At 36.3% G+C, this 20016-nt stretch overlaps 1 protein-coding gene across 1 annotated transcript; it reads left to right on the forward strand.

Moving 5' to 3' along the window:
• The first annotated feature begins 8347 nt into the window (after positions 1-8347).
• On the forward strand, positions 8348-10803 carry LOC143304591 (uncharacterized). The gene is made up of 3 exons (XM_076627082.1): positions 8348-9914; positions 9990-10061; positions 10140-10803. The coding sequence occupies exons 1-3, from the start codon at positions 9816-9818 to the stop codon at positions 10551-10553; spliced, it is 585 nt and encodes a 194-aa protein (XP_076483197.1). The 5' UTR covers positions 8348-9815; the 3' UTR covers positions 10554-10803.
• Positions 10804-20016: the final 9213 nt, after the last annotated feature.

The following is a 20016-nucleotide window of genomic DNA, read 5'->3' on the forward strand; positions in this document are numbered from 1 at the left end:
TTATAACTCTTTACCGGAACATAGGCTAGTTTTAAGTATGTTTCTGTTTAATAGAATGCGCACACATATATATATGTTTCTGACAATGTAACTTTTATTTCTTTAATAATACAATATTGTATGTTTTATGTATTCGTTAGACTATTAGTTTTTAACTTCGTATATACTTATATTTCATAAATTGATAATATTGTATTTGTTGCATAGTATTATAAGCACTAACACTAATATTTACTAGTTTATTACATATCTAGCATATATGTTTATACTTATATGTAACTCTCCAAGTTGATTGATTAAAATATATTTATATATACATGTATTTCTGGCGCTTCAATTATTTCCCTTTTTGTAGTTATTCTTATTTCCTGGTTTATTTGTTTGGTTCGTAACTCGTTCAATCCGTTAGCTGGTTTTATTTATTTTATTTTATACTGGTTGGATTTATTAGTCGCCCTCGCTTTGTTAATCCTTCCTTTAGTTTCGTAGCGCCGTGTGTTCGTTTGTGCATTCAAATCTTTATTCGCGCGTTTTGTATAGAATAGTTTTCTTGTTCTTGTTACGGCGCGTGCGGAGCGCGGGACGTGACACCCCCGCCCTTGGAGTTCAAATTTCCAAAGGAAATTTGACTGATGGTGTCTCTGAGTTCGCTCAAGGCGGACGTAGATGGCGTTGGTTGTTAAGTGACTACCGGTGTTATCGATATCCCTCGAGGTTGTGCTGTTTGATCATCGATATTTCGTTTTCTTTTGAGGTATAGTAGCAGGTGGGTAACTGAGCCGCATATTGCTCGTAATAGGGCGATTCCACATCCGTAAGTTTCACGTAACTGGTATCCGTGTATGGCTATATCTATTATCGTCTTGATTAGTTTAAATATTACAAGTATTCCAAATATTGCTGCACTGACAGTTCCAAATTCCATAAAACCAATCCATAAGCTTGATACGGTATTTTTTGCTATTGTCGTTAATGTGTTTTCGTCCATCATTCCCAGGATGTTTACTGTTCCAGGGACGATTGTTTTTCCTGTTGCTCCTCTGGCCAATGTGTTCAAAACTGCAGATTTTTCTGCCGGGAACATGACGTGGTCCCGTAGTGCATCGAGGTCTTTTTGGGTATATATTCCGCTCGTGGCCAACGACGATGGTGCTGAATATTGCCACGTTTGGCGTACGTCCGGGCGGAGTTCCTGTGGTGCAATTGTTTCCATGGGTTTTGGTACGAATTTGTGCCAGAGTCCGTCGATATTGTATAGCGTAGGTAGTACCGCGCTACATTCTCTGTGGTTTCCGTGTTGCGTTAGGATGTGTGTTTTTGGCGTTAAAAATGCGGTGCGATTCCCTTGCCAAACGGGTAGCTCCGAGTAGCATTCTGTTGTATGTCGTACTTTTACTTGTACCGGAATGCATTTGACTATGTGGACTGCTTCTCCTGCGATCAGGGCCATGTGTCCTGGGGTTTTGGATATGGTATATGCAAATTCATCGGGCAGTAAGATCGCTAAGCTTAAAGCATTTTCTATTAGTTTCTTCTGCGTGGTACATCTTTGTGTCAGTACATCATGGTACAATGTTGTCATTTGTCGTTTAATATGTTTCTCTACGTAAATGAATTTTGAGTTGACGTATGCGAATATGTCCAAGTTTTCGACTGCTGTCTTGCTTTTGGAGATAAACGTATTTCCTCTTGTTGTTTCAACTATTTGGGGTGTTCGGTGGATAGTAGGGTATATCCACACAGTGGCTGTTCTCCGGTTTTAGTCAGTGCAAATGTTACTTCTTGCGTTGTTAGTGCGTAAACTGGTTGTGCTGATTCTCTGTTGGTTTTTATTTCCTGGATCTTTGTAGCAATTCCTTCATATAGCACATCGTACTGATCAAATTTGCATGGTGAGGGTGGTTGTGGTTGCCAATAAGTGTATCCGTCTTCAGCGTCTAGACAGTTTCCTTCGCTAAAGGTACATACTGTTCCTGATTTCAGTAGAATTTTGTTCGCCTCGATCCGTACTGGCACAACTGCTGATTTTAAACTTATCCTTACTGTTGCTTGTACGACGACCTTTTCCCAGCTCCCGTATGGGTCTACATACTGTGTTCCCTGGCAGCTGCCGTCGTCTGTTAGCTTGCCGGCTAGGACAAGCGACCTTGTTTCTGTTGCATTATCTTTTAGGCCAACTAATAAGGTTTTGTGGTCCGAGTGAAAATGTGCCGTCTTGGTGCATCCTTGCACATTGTTGGTCGGTTGTTTCATGGAGGTATTCGGCGAATCCGTTATGCACTGCCGACGTGTGAAAGTGCATGCCACAGTAATATACAATTCGAGTTATTTGCACCTTGCATTGCCTTACGTTGGTAAATTCAAATTCTGAGAGTTGAAGTAGTTGTATATAAATATCTTGGGTTTCAGTCATTGTAGGCTGTATGCTGCAGTCCCCGATGGAGTTTAGAGAGATAGTGGTAACGTTGAGGTGGTTGCCATTGCAGTCATATCCTACCAGGCCGTATGCTATTTTGATGAGGGTAAGTACGATGACCAGGCGATTCATCTTCCTATTAACAATTTATTAAATTGTTTCTTACTCTCGAGTTTATTAGAAATAAGAATAATCTTTTATTATTATTAATATATATAAAAAAAAATTTATATTTATATGTTTTTTTTTTTTTTTTTTGTTAAAACTTATTATCGGTGAAAATAAATACCATGAATGCTACCTGGGTTATAATTATATACGTATATGCATACGTATTGCTAAGTAATATAGATGAGATTTGTTTTATCGTTATAAATATATAAGTATATATTATCTATAGGAATAGATATTACAATTATAGCTTGTCTTTGAATATATATATATGTGCGTGTAATGGTAAATATGACGACTTATTTTACGAGTCACTCGGATTATCAATGGAAGTGAGTGTCATAGATATCGCCTACTTTACAACATGCGTGCATATATATATTGGTAAACATAAGTGAAAATTATATGCATAATTATAAATGTCGTTTGTTTACAGGTGGATAGCATCAGTATTTGGTCTTGTGCGTAGCATACAAGTACTTTATAGTTCTACGGCGCGGATTGCTATTCCTTGAACTAAAAAGTTTCTTTCAAGGTGAGTTAGATTAGTGTAAACGATCATGCATTGGAGGCATGATATAGCGGGTTGTAGGTCCGCTAGGTTTATATCACACATACGACAGTATGATATTCGTGTTCTTGCGGATACTCCGCATATGAAATGAGTGGGTGGGTCGTCACATAGGTCCTGGTGGTCTGGATCTAAGTTATCGAAACAGTCTTGACAAAGATGACCGTTATCTAAATGGTAGACAGAACGTATCAACCGAACACAGAGGCAAGACTGAACATCCTCCGTCGCTTCCAGATCGAATGCGGGTACGGGCCCGTCTGAGTCCTCTATGTTAGGGTCGATGAACTCGCCACCTGTTCTGGACATACATACGAAAACAGTTAATATATATATTTTATAATTTTTTATAAGTTTTGTTCGGACCTATCCCTTTGTACAAATACTGTATCCCTGTATGTGGTATAATATATAATATGTTATGGTTATGTTAGTTGTTGTTTATTATATATATTTTCCTTATCTCTCTCTTTTTTTTCTTTTTTTTTTATTATTTTTTTTTTTGTGTTCAGTACCTAGCATTGCTATTATAATGCTGTATTACATTGTATTAGCTATTATTTGTGTTGGGGTGCGTGCGACGAATTTTCAACATGGTCGCTTGCGTGTATCGTTTGTTTAATGTCAACAGTAGCGTGTTGTTGAAATAGTTAATTTGTTAATCATTATAGTTTATTTTGTAGTGTTTCTGTAATATTGTTTGTGTTTCATGATATTGTGTGTGTCAATACCGTGTGCTACCTTAATGCGATAGCATAGATTGTGTTGTTTTCGAATTTCGATAGTCATTGTTTTGATTATACGTGACTCGCATTTATATAAATCTTGTTTAATTTAGTTAATGTTTTTTTTTCTTTTTTTTTGTGTATTGTGTTACCAGATATTTTGTGTAACGTAACTTTATTCCTTTGCACCGAGTTCAGTCATGTTGTTAATATTTAGTTAGTCTATCTTGATTAATTTCTAACTTATTCCTGTGTTTATTAACCTTTCTTATTTTCCCTATTAATTTATTATTGCATGTACTTGCTATTTGCTATTATTTTGTGTATGATATGAGTTAGTTCCCTTATTAGTGATTAAAACCTACTTGTTAGATTAACATTGTCTGTAATTCTTCAGATTCTACTCTTCCGATGCTGCATCACTTACCTAGATCATTCCCACAACATCACCTGATTCTTCGATATGCCTTGGATACTTACTACGGTTGTCTTCAATCGTCTTATATCTGTGGCCATAAAGGTACTGTTTAGTTTATTTAGTTTAATATGTGTATAATGCATTGTGTGTGCGACCGCTATTGTGTATTACAAAATCCACTCCTACATGTTAGATATAATAATATAACAATACTACGTAGATTAATACATAATAAGATATCCTTTTACTTTCAATTAATCTATCTTAATTATTTTCTAACCACTTTCTACACTTATCAGCTATTTTATTTCTTCTTGTTAATCTGCGACATTCATGCATGTACACTTCCTTGTATGGTGATTAATTGTTCACGAGGTAAGTTGCACTTCCACTGTTTTAGTTATTCGTTGAACTAACACGTTTTACATTCAAACAGTAATCGGATCATTTGTAATAAACTTCTTTTTCTTTTCAGGTTTCCGCCATCTGTGTTGTTCGACGAACAGTGCCATGCTTCCATAGTATTGTTATAACATTTAGTACTGTTGTATTTTGCATTAAGGCAGTTGAAGTTAATTTGTTCATTTATTTTTCAGCTGGCTGTTGTACATGGTGTTTCGCAAACCGAGATCCATAACCTATTTTGCACGTAAACCTTCTCGTATGATGATTACTTGTTCACAAGGTAACTTTCACTTTCACTCTTTTAATTATTTATTGAATCAACACGTTTTATATTCAAACAATAATTAGAGTACATATAATAATTTTTCCTTTTCTCTTTTAGGTGTTCGATATCTGTATTATTCGACGAACAGCACTACAACATACACTACCGCACTACGTTGCCCACTGAAATCACTTTATTCATTGCTTATTTCGGTTATGCGCTAGTTTTAGCTTGTTTAAGTGCACTGTTCGCGGAATCCCTTTTACTTCAATCTTGACGTTCTGGTTCTGCAAGATTTCTAGCACCTTGTATGGTCCAGTATATTGATCGGAGAATTTTCCTTTACTAGGTTCTTTTAGTAGATATATCGAATCTCCTGTTTTAAAATCTTGAGGGTTAATTCGTCGATCGTTAGTCTTAGTTTGGATTTTATCAAATTTTCTCTTGCCATTCGTTGTACAGTGTTAATTTTATTGAACAGATCTTCGAGATATTCTGCGCATGTTGGTTCCGTGTTCTCTTCGATTGTTACTTCACCAATAGGTTCTCTGGCTAGATGTCCGAAACTAATTTGTGCGGGGAGAATTTCGTTCCTTTCCTTCATTTTAGTTTTTATTTTGCGCCAAGACACAGGTTTACTGACATTGATCCAATTATCCAATTGCTTGCTAATAGCATTTAAGATACAAATTTTTGAGAGTGCCGCAGCCATATTAACCCAAAAATATTTTGTATATAGTATAGTGTGATACCATCCATATTTTCCTGGGGGAATCATAAGATCAGCACTACTTACTATGTTACCTACGTCAAATATTAGATGTAGTAACCAATAAAGTATTTTTAATCCAATTATAATCCAATGGCTAGCATATTTATTCAAGTTTTTATATATATCTTCGACTGGTGATTCCCTGTTTTCTCCCTTTTGATTTCTTTGAGCTCGTTGAACTTGCGTTTCTTCAGCTTGAAAATGTTTAGAATCCTTTTCCTTAGTTACCCTTTTTTCTTCTTCATTTATTTTATTCGCAGCACCTTTATTTTTCTCTACCTTTTCAGGATGAATAGTTTTACTGGAAGTGCTTATTATAATTAAATTATTATTTATTTGTATGGAACGTTTAGGAATATTTTTGGTAGATTTGGAATTATTCTTTGAATTTTTATTACAAACCTTTTTGCTTATAGATTCTGTTTTGGATTTAGGGATAGCTATATTTTTATTTTCTATAGTGTGATCTTCCTTGCAATTTAATGATTTGGCTTTGAGTTCGATAAAGTTTCCTTCTGATGGTTTTATAGAAGTTTTTGAGTGAGATGCACTCGCTATCTCTTTTCCTATTATGGTTGAAACATTCACGAAATTCGTGGAGTCTTGCTTTTGTATCTTTGCCAAGTCGAACGTGGAGAGGCGATTTGCACTTCCCAGCGGGTCCAATATCTCTGTGATGTTAGGCAGTGGATAAGCATTGCCTGTCGTCTCGTCGTTCAATCTCCTAGTTTCTGCTTTGTCTGAAAGTTCTTTGGCACTAACATTATTTATCTTGTTTGGTAACTCAGAAAATTTCTCACTCATGATCCTGTCTATGGCACCGTGCGTCCTTTTATTATTTAACGTGACATTATCCCTTATCACAGCAACGGAATGGTGTTTGCATTGAAAAGTTGATTGGTTGAAATGATCAGCATCTCTCTTTTGATTTAGATCTCTATCGAGGTATTTATTTATGCGTTTTTCTTCCCAAGTTATTGCTCTTGTTTCTTTCCTGACATTTTCTTCTATTCCCGGGTTGTTTAGATGTTTCTGCGACGGCGGTACAAATCTCCAGTCCTGGCGGTTGTTTACAGTATAGATACTATTGTATGGTGGATGAGCGTTGTTTTGGTTATAATTATCCGAAGGTGTCGGACGTTGGTATCGAATTCTATTGTTCACTTGTTTCAATTCTCGTGTTGCTTTCACGGCTTAGCGGTACGCATCGTCCAAGGATTGGTATCCTGCTATCTTTACTCGTAAATACACCTCGTTTGGGAGCCCCTTAACGAAAGCTTCCCTCGTGTCTCGATCTATCCTATCTTGAAATACGGTGCCGTACTCGTACCTTTCCCCGTTCATTATCGCCAGCCTGAGATCTTTGACGCGTTCTATGTAGTCCAAAATATCTTCTCCCGGTCGTTGAAATATTGTAGCTAATTCCCCTTTATATTCGTTAACCGTTTTTCCCGGACCGAACATATCTTTTAATTTATTCCCGAAATCGTTTAAACTTATTACTTCTGTGTCTTCTACGGCGAGAAACGCGTGCCCGCGAAGCTTATTCGTTAATAATTTTACTAACTGAGATTCTTGATGCCTAGGAACCATGTTTCGTGCACGCTCGCATGCTCTTAAAAATCGAAATACCGAGGGTCGATGTCCGTCGAACACTGGTACTGTCTCTATTGCATCTTTTAACTTAATTGATTGGGGATTAACTTCTATCGGTATTGTCGCTTGGGAAATTATCGGCGATGATACGGGTGTCTTGATTTCCTTTTTTATTTTCAGTGAACGCACATCGTCTTGTAATTTATTCATTGTTGTACTCATGTCGCGAAAATTCGCATCCCATGCTTTAAGTTTTTCCGATAACATCAAGATCATGCCTTTGTCCAACGATTCTAATTTAGTCGACATTATTTCTTAGGTATATATTTTATCGATAATCGTGACAACTTTAATCCCTTGTGGAGCGAATCGAACCGTTTAAACCAACTTTAATCCTCCGTGGAGCGTATCCCACCGCTGCCACCAAAAATTTATTACTTTACTCTGTTACGTATCTATTTGTTTAAATCGATCAAATTTAAAGTTAAATTTTACTGAAAAATTTTTTTTTTATAGTTTGAGTTTTGAATTTAATCGGAAGGGAAATAAATTGAAATGATATTATTGTGTATTTAATACTGATTTAGATTTCTAATTAATACGGTAGTTGCTGCCACCAGAAATAGTCTAAGGACTATTTCAAAATATTTTATTTTTATTATTTTCTTTTACGCTTAATGGGTAGCGTTAACTGACGCTTAATGCAACTGGTAAACGAATTCCACTTTTCGGCTAACCTGCTATGCGCAGGGATACTAGCACGGGAGAGGATTAAAGCTGGGTACAATAAATATTTTTCCTCGTTGAACGGATTTTTATTTGAATGTAAAATGGCTTAGGTTATTATATATATATTTTATTAGCTAGATAATATATATTTTAGCGTTGCTGGATTGGATAGGAATGTGAGATTTTTCGTTGTTTTATATAAATTTATTTTTACGTTTGACTTCTTCTCTTTTAATTTCGCTGTAGTAGTTTGCCGTTAGGACCGAAACTCAATTCATTTACTACGATGGATTCTGTCACCACGATTTTCTTGCCTTTTGAGTTTAATAATCGGGGATGATTCTAACGATCCTCTCTGTGTGGGACTCGTGTGATTTCGCAAGCCTTGCCCAAAGACGGGTAATATTTTACCAACAGTGGGAGGAGGAATGCGGAGATCGATGGGTGTTTTCGATAAGCGAAAACACCGTTTGCACAAGCCAACACAGCGAACGATCCTTTGGTTAAATTCTCGAAGGGAAATTGTTCTGTTATATCTCTCTTACAATCGCATGCAATGATGGCAAGAATATCAGTTAATAGCAACGCCGGTATTGTTCTTAATTTTCGATTGACCCCGACGATGTATTTAATAGTCCTTCCTGTGCGGGACTTATGTGATTTCGCAAGCCTTGCCCAAAGGCGGATAATATTTTACCAACAATGGGAGGAGGAATGCGAAGATCAGTGGATGTTTCAGTAGTTGAAAACACCGTTCGCACAAGCCGACACAGCGGACAACTCTTTTGTTAAAAGTTTAAACAATGATTCTATCTTCAAAACCGTTCGCGAAAATAAAACGAAATCGATGATAGGAAGTTCTAATTCAATTCTCGAGGGCAACGAGATTACCAGAGAAGAAGGAAATTTTCAAAATTAATTTTCTTACCTTGAGGAGTAGGTGCTGTCTGGTGCCATTGCCTCAGCCGCTCCGGTGGTCGTCGAAGTTTTGTTGGGTTTATTATTTGAACTCGAATATAGTTTACTATCAACTCTTACTTTATTTATCTATTTTAATACAGACTGAGCAATTCACTTAGCTGGATTAATACCGCAATTACAATGCGCGTTTGTGTTTAAACGATGAAATGAGGACTTCAAAGATAAAATTTTCTTTTTACTTAGTCGCGACTCTCTTTTCTTGACCGAAAAAATTAAGACCCCGAAACGCAAAATACTATACAAAATTTCTAAACGCAGTGACGAGCGCAATAACGAACGTAGTAATAAATTAATAATGGGCCGTAATAACAAACGATCACAAGAATTATGAACAAACTAATGAGCGAAGAATAATGAGCCGTAAGGAATGAACACTATAAAAAATGAACGAACGCAAATTATAAGAAGAATGGACACTATAATAATGAACAAAGAATAATGAACCGTAATAAGAATGTTCACCAGAATAATAATGAGCGCTGCGCTATGTTGCTACGCTTATTTATAATGCCATCCCCCACGGGGTGGTGGTCCACTGGGGGTACGCTTCCGTGGGAATCGGGATGTTGCAGTTTGGGCTTCTTGGAATCGTACGTGACAAAATGCAAATTCCATATTTCGACTTAGTATTTATCAGTCCTGTGTTCCGCTGAGCTAGCGTCTAGGAGATTTGAAGCATTCCACGCTGATCTAATCCTTTCCACGAGAAACTTCCACGTGCTGTACCGTGGGAATTACCGGTGTTCTTCGGCGCGTGGAAGGGCTGATGGCTGCAGCATCATTATCATTTCAATGTTTACTGGGTAAACACGCGCAGCTCCGCTGCTCTCCCATAACAAGGACCTCCTCCTTCGAGTTGTTTTGCGTAAGTTTGGATGTTTGCATATTAAGGTTGTTTTTGTGATTTTGATTGTTTTTTCCTTTTTTGCTATTTCCCTAGGCTTCGGTGATCGACGTTCGAACAATGTTTGCGGAGTCGTTTCCATCAGAGGTTCCTTTCCAGACTTCCCTGGTACGTATTTAGTCTTGTTTTTAGTCCGCTTGATTCGTCCTGTTTCGTTTTATTTAAAATATACCGTGTTGTTCTCAGCCCAAGCGAAAGAGGGATTCCGAAGAACCCATGGGCGACTCGGGAGGACCAATCAAACGCATGCGGCCCTGTGATAAACCACGAGTATCAGAGTGGTTGGAGGAACTATTCAACATTGGTGCCGAGGCCGTGTCGAAATTGGGCTTTGACGATTTGGTTACTTTCGACGAGAATTTCTTCGATGCAGAGACCATCGTATTGGAAAGGGAACCCCCTCTGGTTGAAATCGTTGATACCGATCGTTGCGTGAAAGTTCGTTTTGCGAATGAAATTCCCGAAGAGGTTTTGGAGGCACATCTTCGTCACCACGCTTCTGGGAGAAAGGGAATTTCCCCTGTTGTGCGCTATTGGTGTATGCGTGAGTTCAGCGAACTTTATCCCGGAGCTCCTTGCTTCGATTTTGATTTAGTGTAGCTGCTTCAATTTCGTTGGTTCGCTGTTTGATGTTCCTTATTATTATTAATTTTTTGATGTATTTTGTTTTGTGTTCAATATATATATATATATATATATATATTTTGAATGTGATAGTGTTAGGTTATCTATTTTACGTTTGTTATTTTTTTCAATTTTATATTTCCCCCCTTTTAATTAATTATATATATATATTTTTTTTTTACATTTGTAGTTGCGCATAGAATTTATTAAAGAAAAGTGTTAACAATGTGTTTTCATGATTTGTTTCTCGCGCCTGACTTCCATTAATCCCTAATATTCCTGTCGCCATGACGCGTGTAAATCCAACATGGCTGCTCATAGATGTCATCAGTAAAGTTTTTAGTGACGGGTCTTTAGTTTTGTTTGATATCGAAGTAATTTTTCGTCTGTCGCTCGTTTTTCCTTATTCTACCGCAATTGGAACATTTATTTATTAATATTGTTTTAAAGTGACAATAGTATAATATGTATATATATATATATATGTTTATGTTGTGTGTCACTTCAATATGGCTAATGTTTTGTAATTCTTCGATTGCGTTATTTATTGTTTTGAGTAGTTTATTTTATAGAGTATTCGATAATATAAAACATATGCACTCACACATACATACATATATATATATATATATATATACGTATTTATATGTATATTTCTCTCGTTCATGTAGTGTTCGTACGAAATGAAATGTTAATTATTTATTTTATATTAATTTCATTTAATAAGATAGAACACGCACCCGCACACGTATATATGTATATATTTCTGGCAAAGTGATTTTCATTTAGATTCTTTTGTGATATAGTGTTGTGTATTTGAGGTTATGTGTCAATCATTTGATTTCATATATACATATATATTTTGTATTGTGACAACATAGTATTGAAGGTTTTGTTTCTAGATTATTGTGCGTTTAATGTGTGTTTACATATTTGTGCTTGATGACAGAATTTCTGTAAGCAATTCCTCAAGTCGTTGCGGTGTTAATTATTTTGAGCGTTTGGCCTGTCGACAGGTTGTCGCTTGGTCCCAAGTGTTGCGTTGTGTGTTCTATTTTTTTTGTAGATTATTAATAGTGGTTTTAGTTTAGAAAATAGATTATTTATATGTTTATATAGAGACATGCATGTTTCATAATGTAGTTCTTATTTTATAATGCTTTACCGGCATGTAGGCTAGTTTTAAATATGTATTTCAGATTGTAGAATGCACATAGATTAGTAGTAGTTTAGAATATAGATTTTTATATGTTTATATAGAGACATGCATGTTTCGTAGCGTAGTTCTTATTTTATAACTCTTTACCGGAACGTAGGCTAGTTTTAAGTATGTTTCTGTTTAATAGAATGCGCACACATATATATATGTTTCTGACAATGTAACTTTTATTTCTTTAATAATACAATATTGTATGTTTTATGTATTCGTTAGACTATTAGTTTTTAACTTCGTATATACTTATATTTCATAAATTGATAATATTGTATTTGTTGCATAGTATTATAAGCACTAACACTAATATTTACTAGTTTATTACATATCTAGCATATATGTTTATACTTATATGTAACTCTCCAAGTTGATTGATTAAAATATATTTATATATACATGTATTTCTGGCGCTTCAATTATTTCCCTTTTTGTAGTTATTCTTATTTCCTGGTTTATTTGTTTGGTTCGTAACTCGTTCAATCCGTTAGCTGGTTTTATTTATTTTATTTTATACTGGTTGGATTTATTAGTCGCCCTCGCTTTGTTAATCCTTCCTTTAGTTTCGTAGCGCCGTGTGTTCGTTTGTGCATTCAAATCTTTATTCGCGCGTTTTGTATAGAATAGTTTTCTTGTTCTTGTTACGGCGCGTGCGGAGCGCGGGACGTGACACCCCCGCCCTTGGAGTTCAAATTTCCAAAGGAAATTTGACTGATGGTGTCTCTGAGTTCGCTCAAAGCGGACGTAGATGGCGTTGGTTGTTAAGTGACTACCGGTGTTATCGATATCCCTCGAGGTTGTGCTGTTTGATCATCGATATTTCGTTTTCTTTTGAGGTATAGTAGCAGGTGGGTAACTGAGCCGCATATTGCTCCTAATAGGGCGATTCCACATCCGTAAGTTTCACGTAACTGGTATCCGTGTATGGCTATATCTATTATCGTCTTGATTAGTTTAAATATTACAAGTATTCCAAATATTGCTGCACTGACAGTTCCAAATTCCATAAAACCAATCCATAAGCTTGATACGGTATTTTTTGCTATTGTCGTTAATGTGTTTTCGTCCATCATTCCCAGGATGTTTACTGTTCCAGGGACGATTGTTTTTCCTGTTGCTCCTCTGGCCAATGTGTTCAAAACTGCAGATTTTTCTGCCGGGAACATGACGTGGTCCCGTAGTGCATCGAGGTCTTTTTGGGTATATATTCCGCTCGTGGCCAACGACGATGGTGCTGAATATTGCCACGTTTGGCGTACGTCCGGGCGGAGTTCCTGTGGTGCAATTGTTTCCATGGGTTTTGGTACGAATTTGTGCCAGAGTCCGTCGATATTGTATAGCGTAGGTAGTACCGCGCTACATTCTCTGTGGTTTCCGTGTTGCGTTAGGATGTGTGTTTTTGGCGTTAAAAATGCGGTGCGATTCCCTTGCCAAACGGGTAGCTCCGAGTAGCATTCTGTTGTATGTCGTACTTTTACTTGTACCGGAATGCATTTGACTATGTGGACTGCTTCTCCTGCGATCAGGGCCATGTGTCCTGGGGTTTTGGATATGGTATATGCAAATTCATCGGGCAGTAAGATCGCTAAGCTTAAAGCATTTTCTATTAGTTTCTTCTGCGTGGTACATCTTTGTGTCAGTACATCATGGTACAATGTTGTCATTTGTCGTTTAATATGTTTCTCTACGTAAATGAATTTTGAGTTGACGTATGCGAATATGTCCAAGTTTTCGACTGCTGTCTTGCTTTTGGAGATAAACGTATTTCCTCTTGTTGTTTCAACTATTTGGGGTGTTCGGTGGATAGTAGGGTATATCCACACAGTGGCTGTTCTCCGGTTTTAGTCAGTGCAAATGTTACTTCTTGCGTTGTTAGTGCGTAAACTGGTTGTGCTGATTCTCTGTTGGTTTTTATTTCCTGGATCTTTGTAGCAATTCCTTCATATAGCACATCGTACTGATCAAATTTGCATGGTGAGGGTGGTTGTGGTTGCCAATAAGTGTATCCGTCTTCAGCGTCTAGACAGTTTCCTTCGCTAAAGGTACATACTGTTCCTGATTTCAGTAGAATTTTGTTCGCCTCGATCCGTACTGGCACAACTGCTGATTTTAAACTTATCCTTACTGTTGCTTGTACGACGACCTTTTCCCAGCTCCCGTATGGGTCTACATACTGTGTTCCCTGGCAGCTGCCGTCGTCTGTTAGCTTGCCGGCTAGGACAAGCGACCTTGTTTCTGTTGCATTATCTTTTAGGCCAACTATAAGGTTTTGTGGTCCGAGTGAAAATGTGCCGTCTTGGTGCATCCTTGCACATTGTTGGTCGGTTGTTTCATGGAGGTATTCGGCGAATCCGTTATGCACTGCCGACGTGTGAAAGTGCATGCCACAGTAATATACAATTCGAGTTATTTGCACCTTGCATTGCCTTACGTTTGTAAATTCAAATTCTGAGAGTTGAAGTAGTTGTATATAAATATCTTGGGTTTCAGTCATTGTAGGCTGTATGCTGCAGTCCCCGATGGAGTTTAGAGAGATAGTGGTAACGTTGAGGTGGTTGCCATTGCAGTCATATCCTACCAGGCCGTATGCTATTTTGATGAGGGTAAGTACGATGACCAGGCGATTCATCTTCCTATTAACAATTTATTAAATTGTTTCTTACTCTCGAGTTTATTAGAAATAAGAATAATCTTTTATTATTATTAATATATATAAAAAAAAATTTATATTTATATGTTTTTTTTTTTTTTTTTTGTTAAAACTTATTATCGGTGAAAATAAATACCATGAATGCTACCTGGGTTATAATTATATACGTATATGCATACGTATTGCTAAGTAATATAGATGAGATTTGTTTTATCGTTATAAATATATAAGTATATATTATCTATAGGAATAGATATTACAATTATAGCTTGTCTTTGAATATATATATATGTGCGTGTAATGGTAAATATGACGACTTATTTTACGAGTCACTCGGATTATCAATGGAAGTGAGTGTCATAGATATCGCCTACTTTACAACATGCGTGCATATATATATTGGTAAACATAAGTGAAAATTATATGCATAATTATAAATGTCGTTTGTTTACAGGTGGATAGCATCAGTATTTGGTCTTGTGCGTAGCATACAAGTACTTTATAGTTCTACGGCGCGGATTGCTATTCCTTGAACTAAAAAGTTTCTTTCAAGGTGAGTTAGATTAGTGTAAACGATCATGCATTGGAGGCATGATATAGCGGGTTGTAGGTCCGCTAGGTTTATATCACACATACGACAGTATGATATTCGTGTTCTTGCGGATACTCCGCATATGAAATGAGTGGGTGGGTCGTCACATAGGTCCTGGTGGTCTGGATCTAAGTTATCGAAACAGTCTTGACAAAGATGACCGTTATCTAAATGGTAGACAGAACGTATCAACCGAACACAGAGGCAAGACTGAACATCCTCCGTCGCTTCCAGATCGAATGCGGGTACGGGCCCGTCTGAGTCCTCTATGTTAGGGTCGATGAACTCGCCACCTGTTCTGGACATACATACGAAAACAGTTAATATATATATTTTATAATTTTTTATAAGTTTTGTTCGGACCTATCCCTTTGTACAAATACTGTATCCCTGTATGTGGTATAATATATAATATGTTATGGTTATGTTAGTTGTTGTTTATTATATATATTTTCCTTATCTCTCTCTTTTTTTTCTTTTTTTTTTTATTATTTTTTTTTTGTGTTCAGTACCTAGCATTGCTATTATAATGCTGTATTACATTGTATTAGCTATTATTTGTGTTGGGGTGCGTGCGACGAATTTTCAACATGGTCGCTTGCGTGTATCGTTTGTTTAATGTCAACAGTAGCGTGTTGTTGAAATAGTTAATTTGTTAATCATTATAGTTTATTTTGTAGTGTTTCTGTAATATTGTTTGTGTTTCATGATATTGTGTGTGTCAATACCGTGTGCTACCTTAATGCGATAGCATAGATTGTGTTGTTTTCGAATTTCGATAGTCATTGTTTTGATTATACGTGACTCGCATTTATATAAATCTTGTTTAATTTAGTTAATGTTTTTTTTTCTTTTTTTTTGTGTATTGTGTTACCAGATATTTTGTGTAACGTAACTTTATTCCTTTGCACCGAGTTCAGTCATGTTGTTAATATTTAGTTAGTCTATCTTGATTAATTTCTAACTTATTCCTGTGTTTATTAACCTTTCTTATTTTCCCTATTAATTTATTATTGCATGTACTTGCTATTTGCTATTATTTTGTGTATGATATGAGTTAGTTCCCTTATTAGTGATTAAAACCTACTTGTTAGATTAACATTGTCTGTAATTCTTCAGATTCTACTCTTCCGATGCTGCATCACTTACCTAGATCATTCCCACAACATCACCTGATTCTTCGATATGCCTTGGATACTTACTACGGTTGTCTTCAATCGTCTTATATCTGTGGCCATAAAGGTACTGTTTAGTTTATTTAGTTTAATATGTGTATAATGCATTGTGTGTGCGACCGCTATTGTGTATTACAAAATCCACTCCTACATGTTAGATATAATAATATAACAATACTACGTAGATTAATACATAATAAGATATCCTTTTACTTTCAATTAATCTATCTTAATTATTTTCTAACCACTTTCTACACTTATCAGCTATTTTATTTCTTCTTGTTAATCTGCGACATTCATGCATGTACACTTCCTTGTATGGTGATTAATTGTTCACGAGGTAAGTTGCACTTCCACTGTTTTAGTTATTCGTTGAACTAACACGTTTTACATTCAAACAGTAATCGGATCATTTGTAATAAACTTCTTTTTCTTTTCAGGTTTCCGCCATCTGTGTTGTTCGACGAACAGTGCCATGCTTCCATAGTATTGTTATAACATTTAGTACTGTTGTATTTTGCATTAAGGCAGTTGAAGTTAATTTGTTCATTTATTTTTCAGCTGGCTGTTGTACATGGTGTTTCGCAAACCGAGATCCATAACCTATTTTGCACGTAAACCTTCTCGTATGATGATTACTTGTTCACAAGGTAACTTTCACTTTCACTCTTTTAATTATTTATTGAATCAACACGTTTTATATTCAAACAATAATTAGAGTACATATAATAATTTTTCCTTTTCTCTTTTAGGTGTTCGATATCTGTATTATTCGACGAACAGCACTACAACATACACTACCGCACTACGTTGCCCACTGAAATCACTTTATTCATTGCTTATTTCGGTTATGCGCTAGTTTTAGCTTGTTTAAGTGCACTGTTCGCGGAATCCCTTTTACTTCAATCTTGACGTTCTGGTTCTGCAAGATTTCTAGCACCTTGTATGGTCCAGTATATTGATCGGAGAATTTTCCTTTACTAGGTTCTTTTAGTAGATATATCGAATCTCCTGTTTTAAAATCTTGAGGGTTAATTCGTCGATCGTTAGTCTTAGTTTGGATTTTATCAAATTTTCTCTTGCCATTCGTTGTACAGTGTTAATTTTATTGAACAGATCTTCGAGATATTCTGCGCATGTTGGTTCCGTGTTCTCTTCGATTGTTACTTCACCAATAGGTTCTCTGGCTAGATGTCCGAAACTAATTTGTGCGGGGAGAATTTCGTTCCTTTCCTTCATTTTAGTTTTTATTTTGCGCCAAGACACAGGTTTACTGACATTGATCCAATTATCCAATTGCTTGCTAATAGCATTTAAGATACAAATTTTTGAGAGTGCCGCAGCCATATTAACCCAAAAATATTTTGTATATAGTATAGTGTGATACCATCCATATTTTCCTGGGGGAATCATAAGATCAGCACTACTTACTATGTTACCTACGTCAAATATTAGATGTAGTAACCAATAAAGTATTTTTAATCCAATTATAATCCAATGGCTAGCATATTTATTCAAGTTTTTATATATATCTTCGACTGGTGATTCCCTGTTTTCTCCCTTTTGATTTCTTTGAGCTCGTTGAACTTGCGTTTCTTCAGCTTGAAAATGTTTAGAATCCTTTTCCTTAGTTACCCTTTTTTCTTCTTCATTTATTTTATTCGCAGCACCTTTATTTTTCTCTACCTTTTCAGGATGAATAGTTTTACTGGAAGTGCTTATTATAATTAAATTATTATTTATTTGTATGGAACGTTTAGGAATATTTTTGGTAGATTTGGAATTATTCTTTGAATTTTTATTACAAACCTTTTTGCTTATAGATTCTGTTTTGGATTTAGGGATAGCTATATTTTTATTTTCTATAGTGTGATCTTCCTTGCAATTTAATGATTTGGCTTTGAGTTCGATAAAGTTTCCTTCTGATGGTTTTATAGAAGTTTTTGAGTGAGATGCACTCGCTATCTCTTTTCCTATTATGGTTGAAACATTCACGAAATTCGTGGAGTCTTGCTTTTGTATCTTTGCCAAGTCGAACGTGGAGAGGCGATTTGCACTTCCCAGCGGGTCCAATATCTCTGTGATGTTAGGCAGTGGATAAGCATTGCCTGTCGTCTCGTCGTTCAATCTCCTAGTTTCTGCTTTGTCTGAAAGTTCTTTGGCACTAACATTATTTATCTTGTTTGGTAACTCAGAAAATTTCTCACTCATGATCCTGTCTATGGCACCGTGCGTCCTTTTATTATTTAACGTGACATTATCCCTTATCACAGCAACGGAATGGTGTTTGCATTGAAAAGTTGATTGGTTGAAATGATCAGCATCTCTCTTTTGATTTAGATCTCTATCGAGGTATTTATTTATGCGTTTTTCTTCCCAAGTTATTGCTCTTGTTTCTTTCCTGACATTTTCTTCTATTCCCGGGTTGTTTAGATGTTTCTGCGACGGCGGTACAAATCTCCAGTCCTGGCGGTTGTTTACAGTATAGATACTATTGTATGGTGGATGAGCGTTGTTTTGGTTATAATTATCCGAAGGTGTCGGACGTTGGTATCGAATTCTATTGTTCACTTGTTTCAATTCTCGTGTTGCTTTCACGGCTTAGCGGTACGCATCGTCCAAGGATTGGTATCCTGCTATCTTTACTCGTAAATACACCTCGTTTGGGAGCCCCTTAACGAAAGCTTCCCTCGTGTCTCGATCTATCCTATCTTGAAATACGGTGCCGTACTCGTACCTTTCCCCGTTCATTATCGCCAGCCTGAGATCTTTGACGCGTTCTATGTAGTCCAAAATATCTTCTCCCGGTCGTTGAAATATTGTAGCTAATTCCCCTTTATATTCGTTAACCGTTTTTCCCGGACCGAACATATCTTTTAATTTATTCCCGAAATCGTTTAAACTTATTACTTCTGTGTCTTCTACGGCGAGAAACGCGTGCCCGCGAAGCTTATTCGTTAATAATTTTACTAACTGAGATTCTTGATGCCTAGGAACCATGTTTCGTGCACGCTCGCATGCTCTTAAAAATCGAAATACCGAGGGTCGATGTCCGTCGAACACTGGTACTGTCTCTATTGCATCTTTTAACTTAATTGATTGGGGATTAACTTCTATCGGTATTGTCGCTTGGGAAATTATCGGCGATGATACGGGTGTCTTGATTTCCTTTTTTATTTTCAGTGAACGCACATCGTCTTGTAATTTATTCATTGTTGTACTCATGTCGCGAAAATTCGCATCCCATGCTTTAAGTTTTTCCGATAACATCAAGATCATGCCTTTGTCCAACGATTCTAATTTAGTCGACATTATTTCTTAGGTATATATTTTATCGATAATCGTGACAACTTTAATCCCTTGTGGAGCGAATCGAACCGTTTAAACCAACTTTAATCCTCCGTGGAGCGTATCCCACCGCTGCCACCAAAAATTTATTACTTTACTCTGTTACGTATCTATTTGTTTAAATCGATCAAATTTAAAGTTAAATTTTACTGAAAAATTTTTTTTTTATAGTTTGAGTTTTGAATTTAATCGGAAGGGAAATAAATTGAAATGATATTATTGTGTATTTAATACTGATTTAGATTTCTAATTAATACGGTAGTTGCTGCCACCAGAAATAGTCTAAGGACTATTTCAAAATATTTTATTTTTATTATTTTCTTTTACGCTTAATGGGTAGCGTTAACTGACGCTTAATGCAACTGGTAAACGAATTCCACTTTTCGGCTAACCTGCTATGCGCAGGGATACTAGCACGGGAGAGGATTAAAGCTGGGTACAATAAATATTTTTCCTCGTTGAAC

The sequence above is a fragment of the Bombus vancouverensis genome, unplaced genomic scaffold (genome assembly GCF_051014615.1).
Source record: "Bombus vancouverensis nearcticus unplaced genomic scaffold, iyBomVanc1_principal scaffold0042, whole genome shotgun sequence".
NCBI lineage: Eukaryota > Metazoa > Arthropoda > Insecta > Hymenoptera > Apidae > Bombus > Bombus vancouverensis.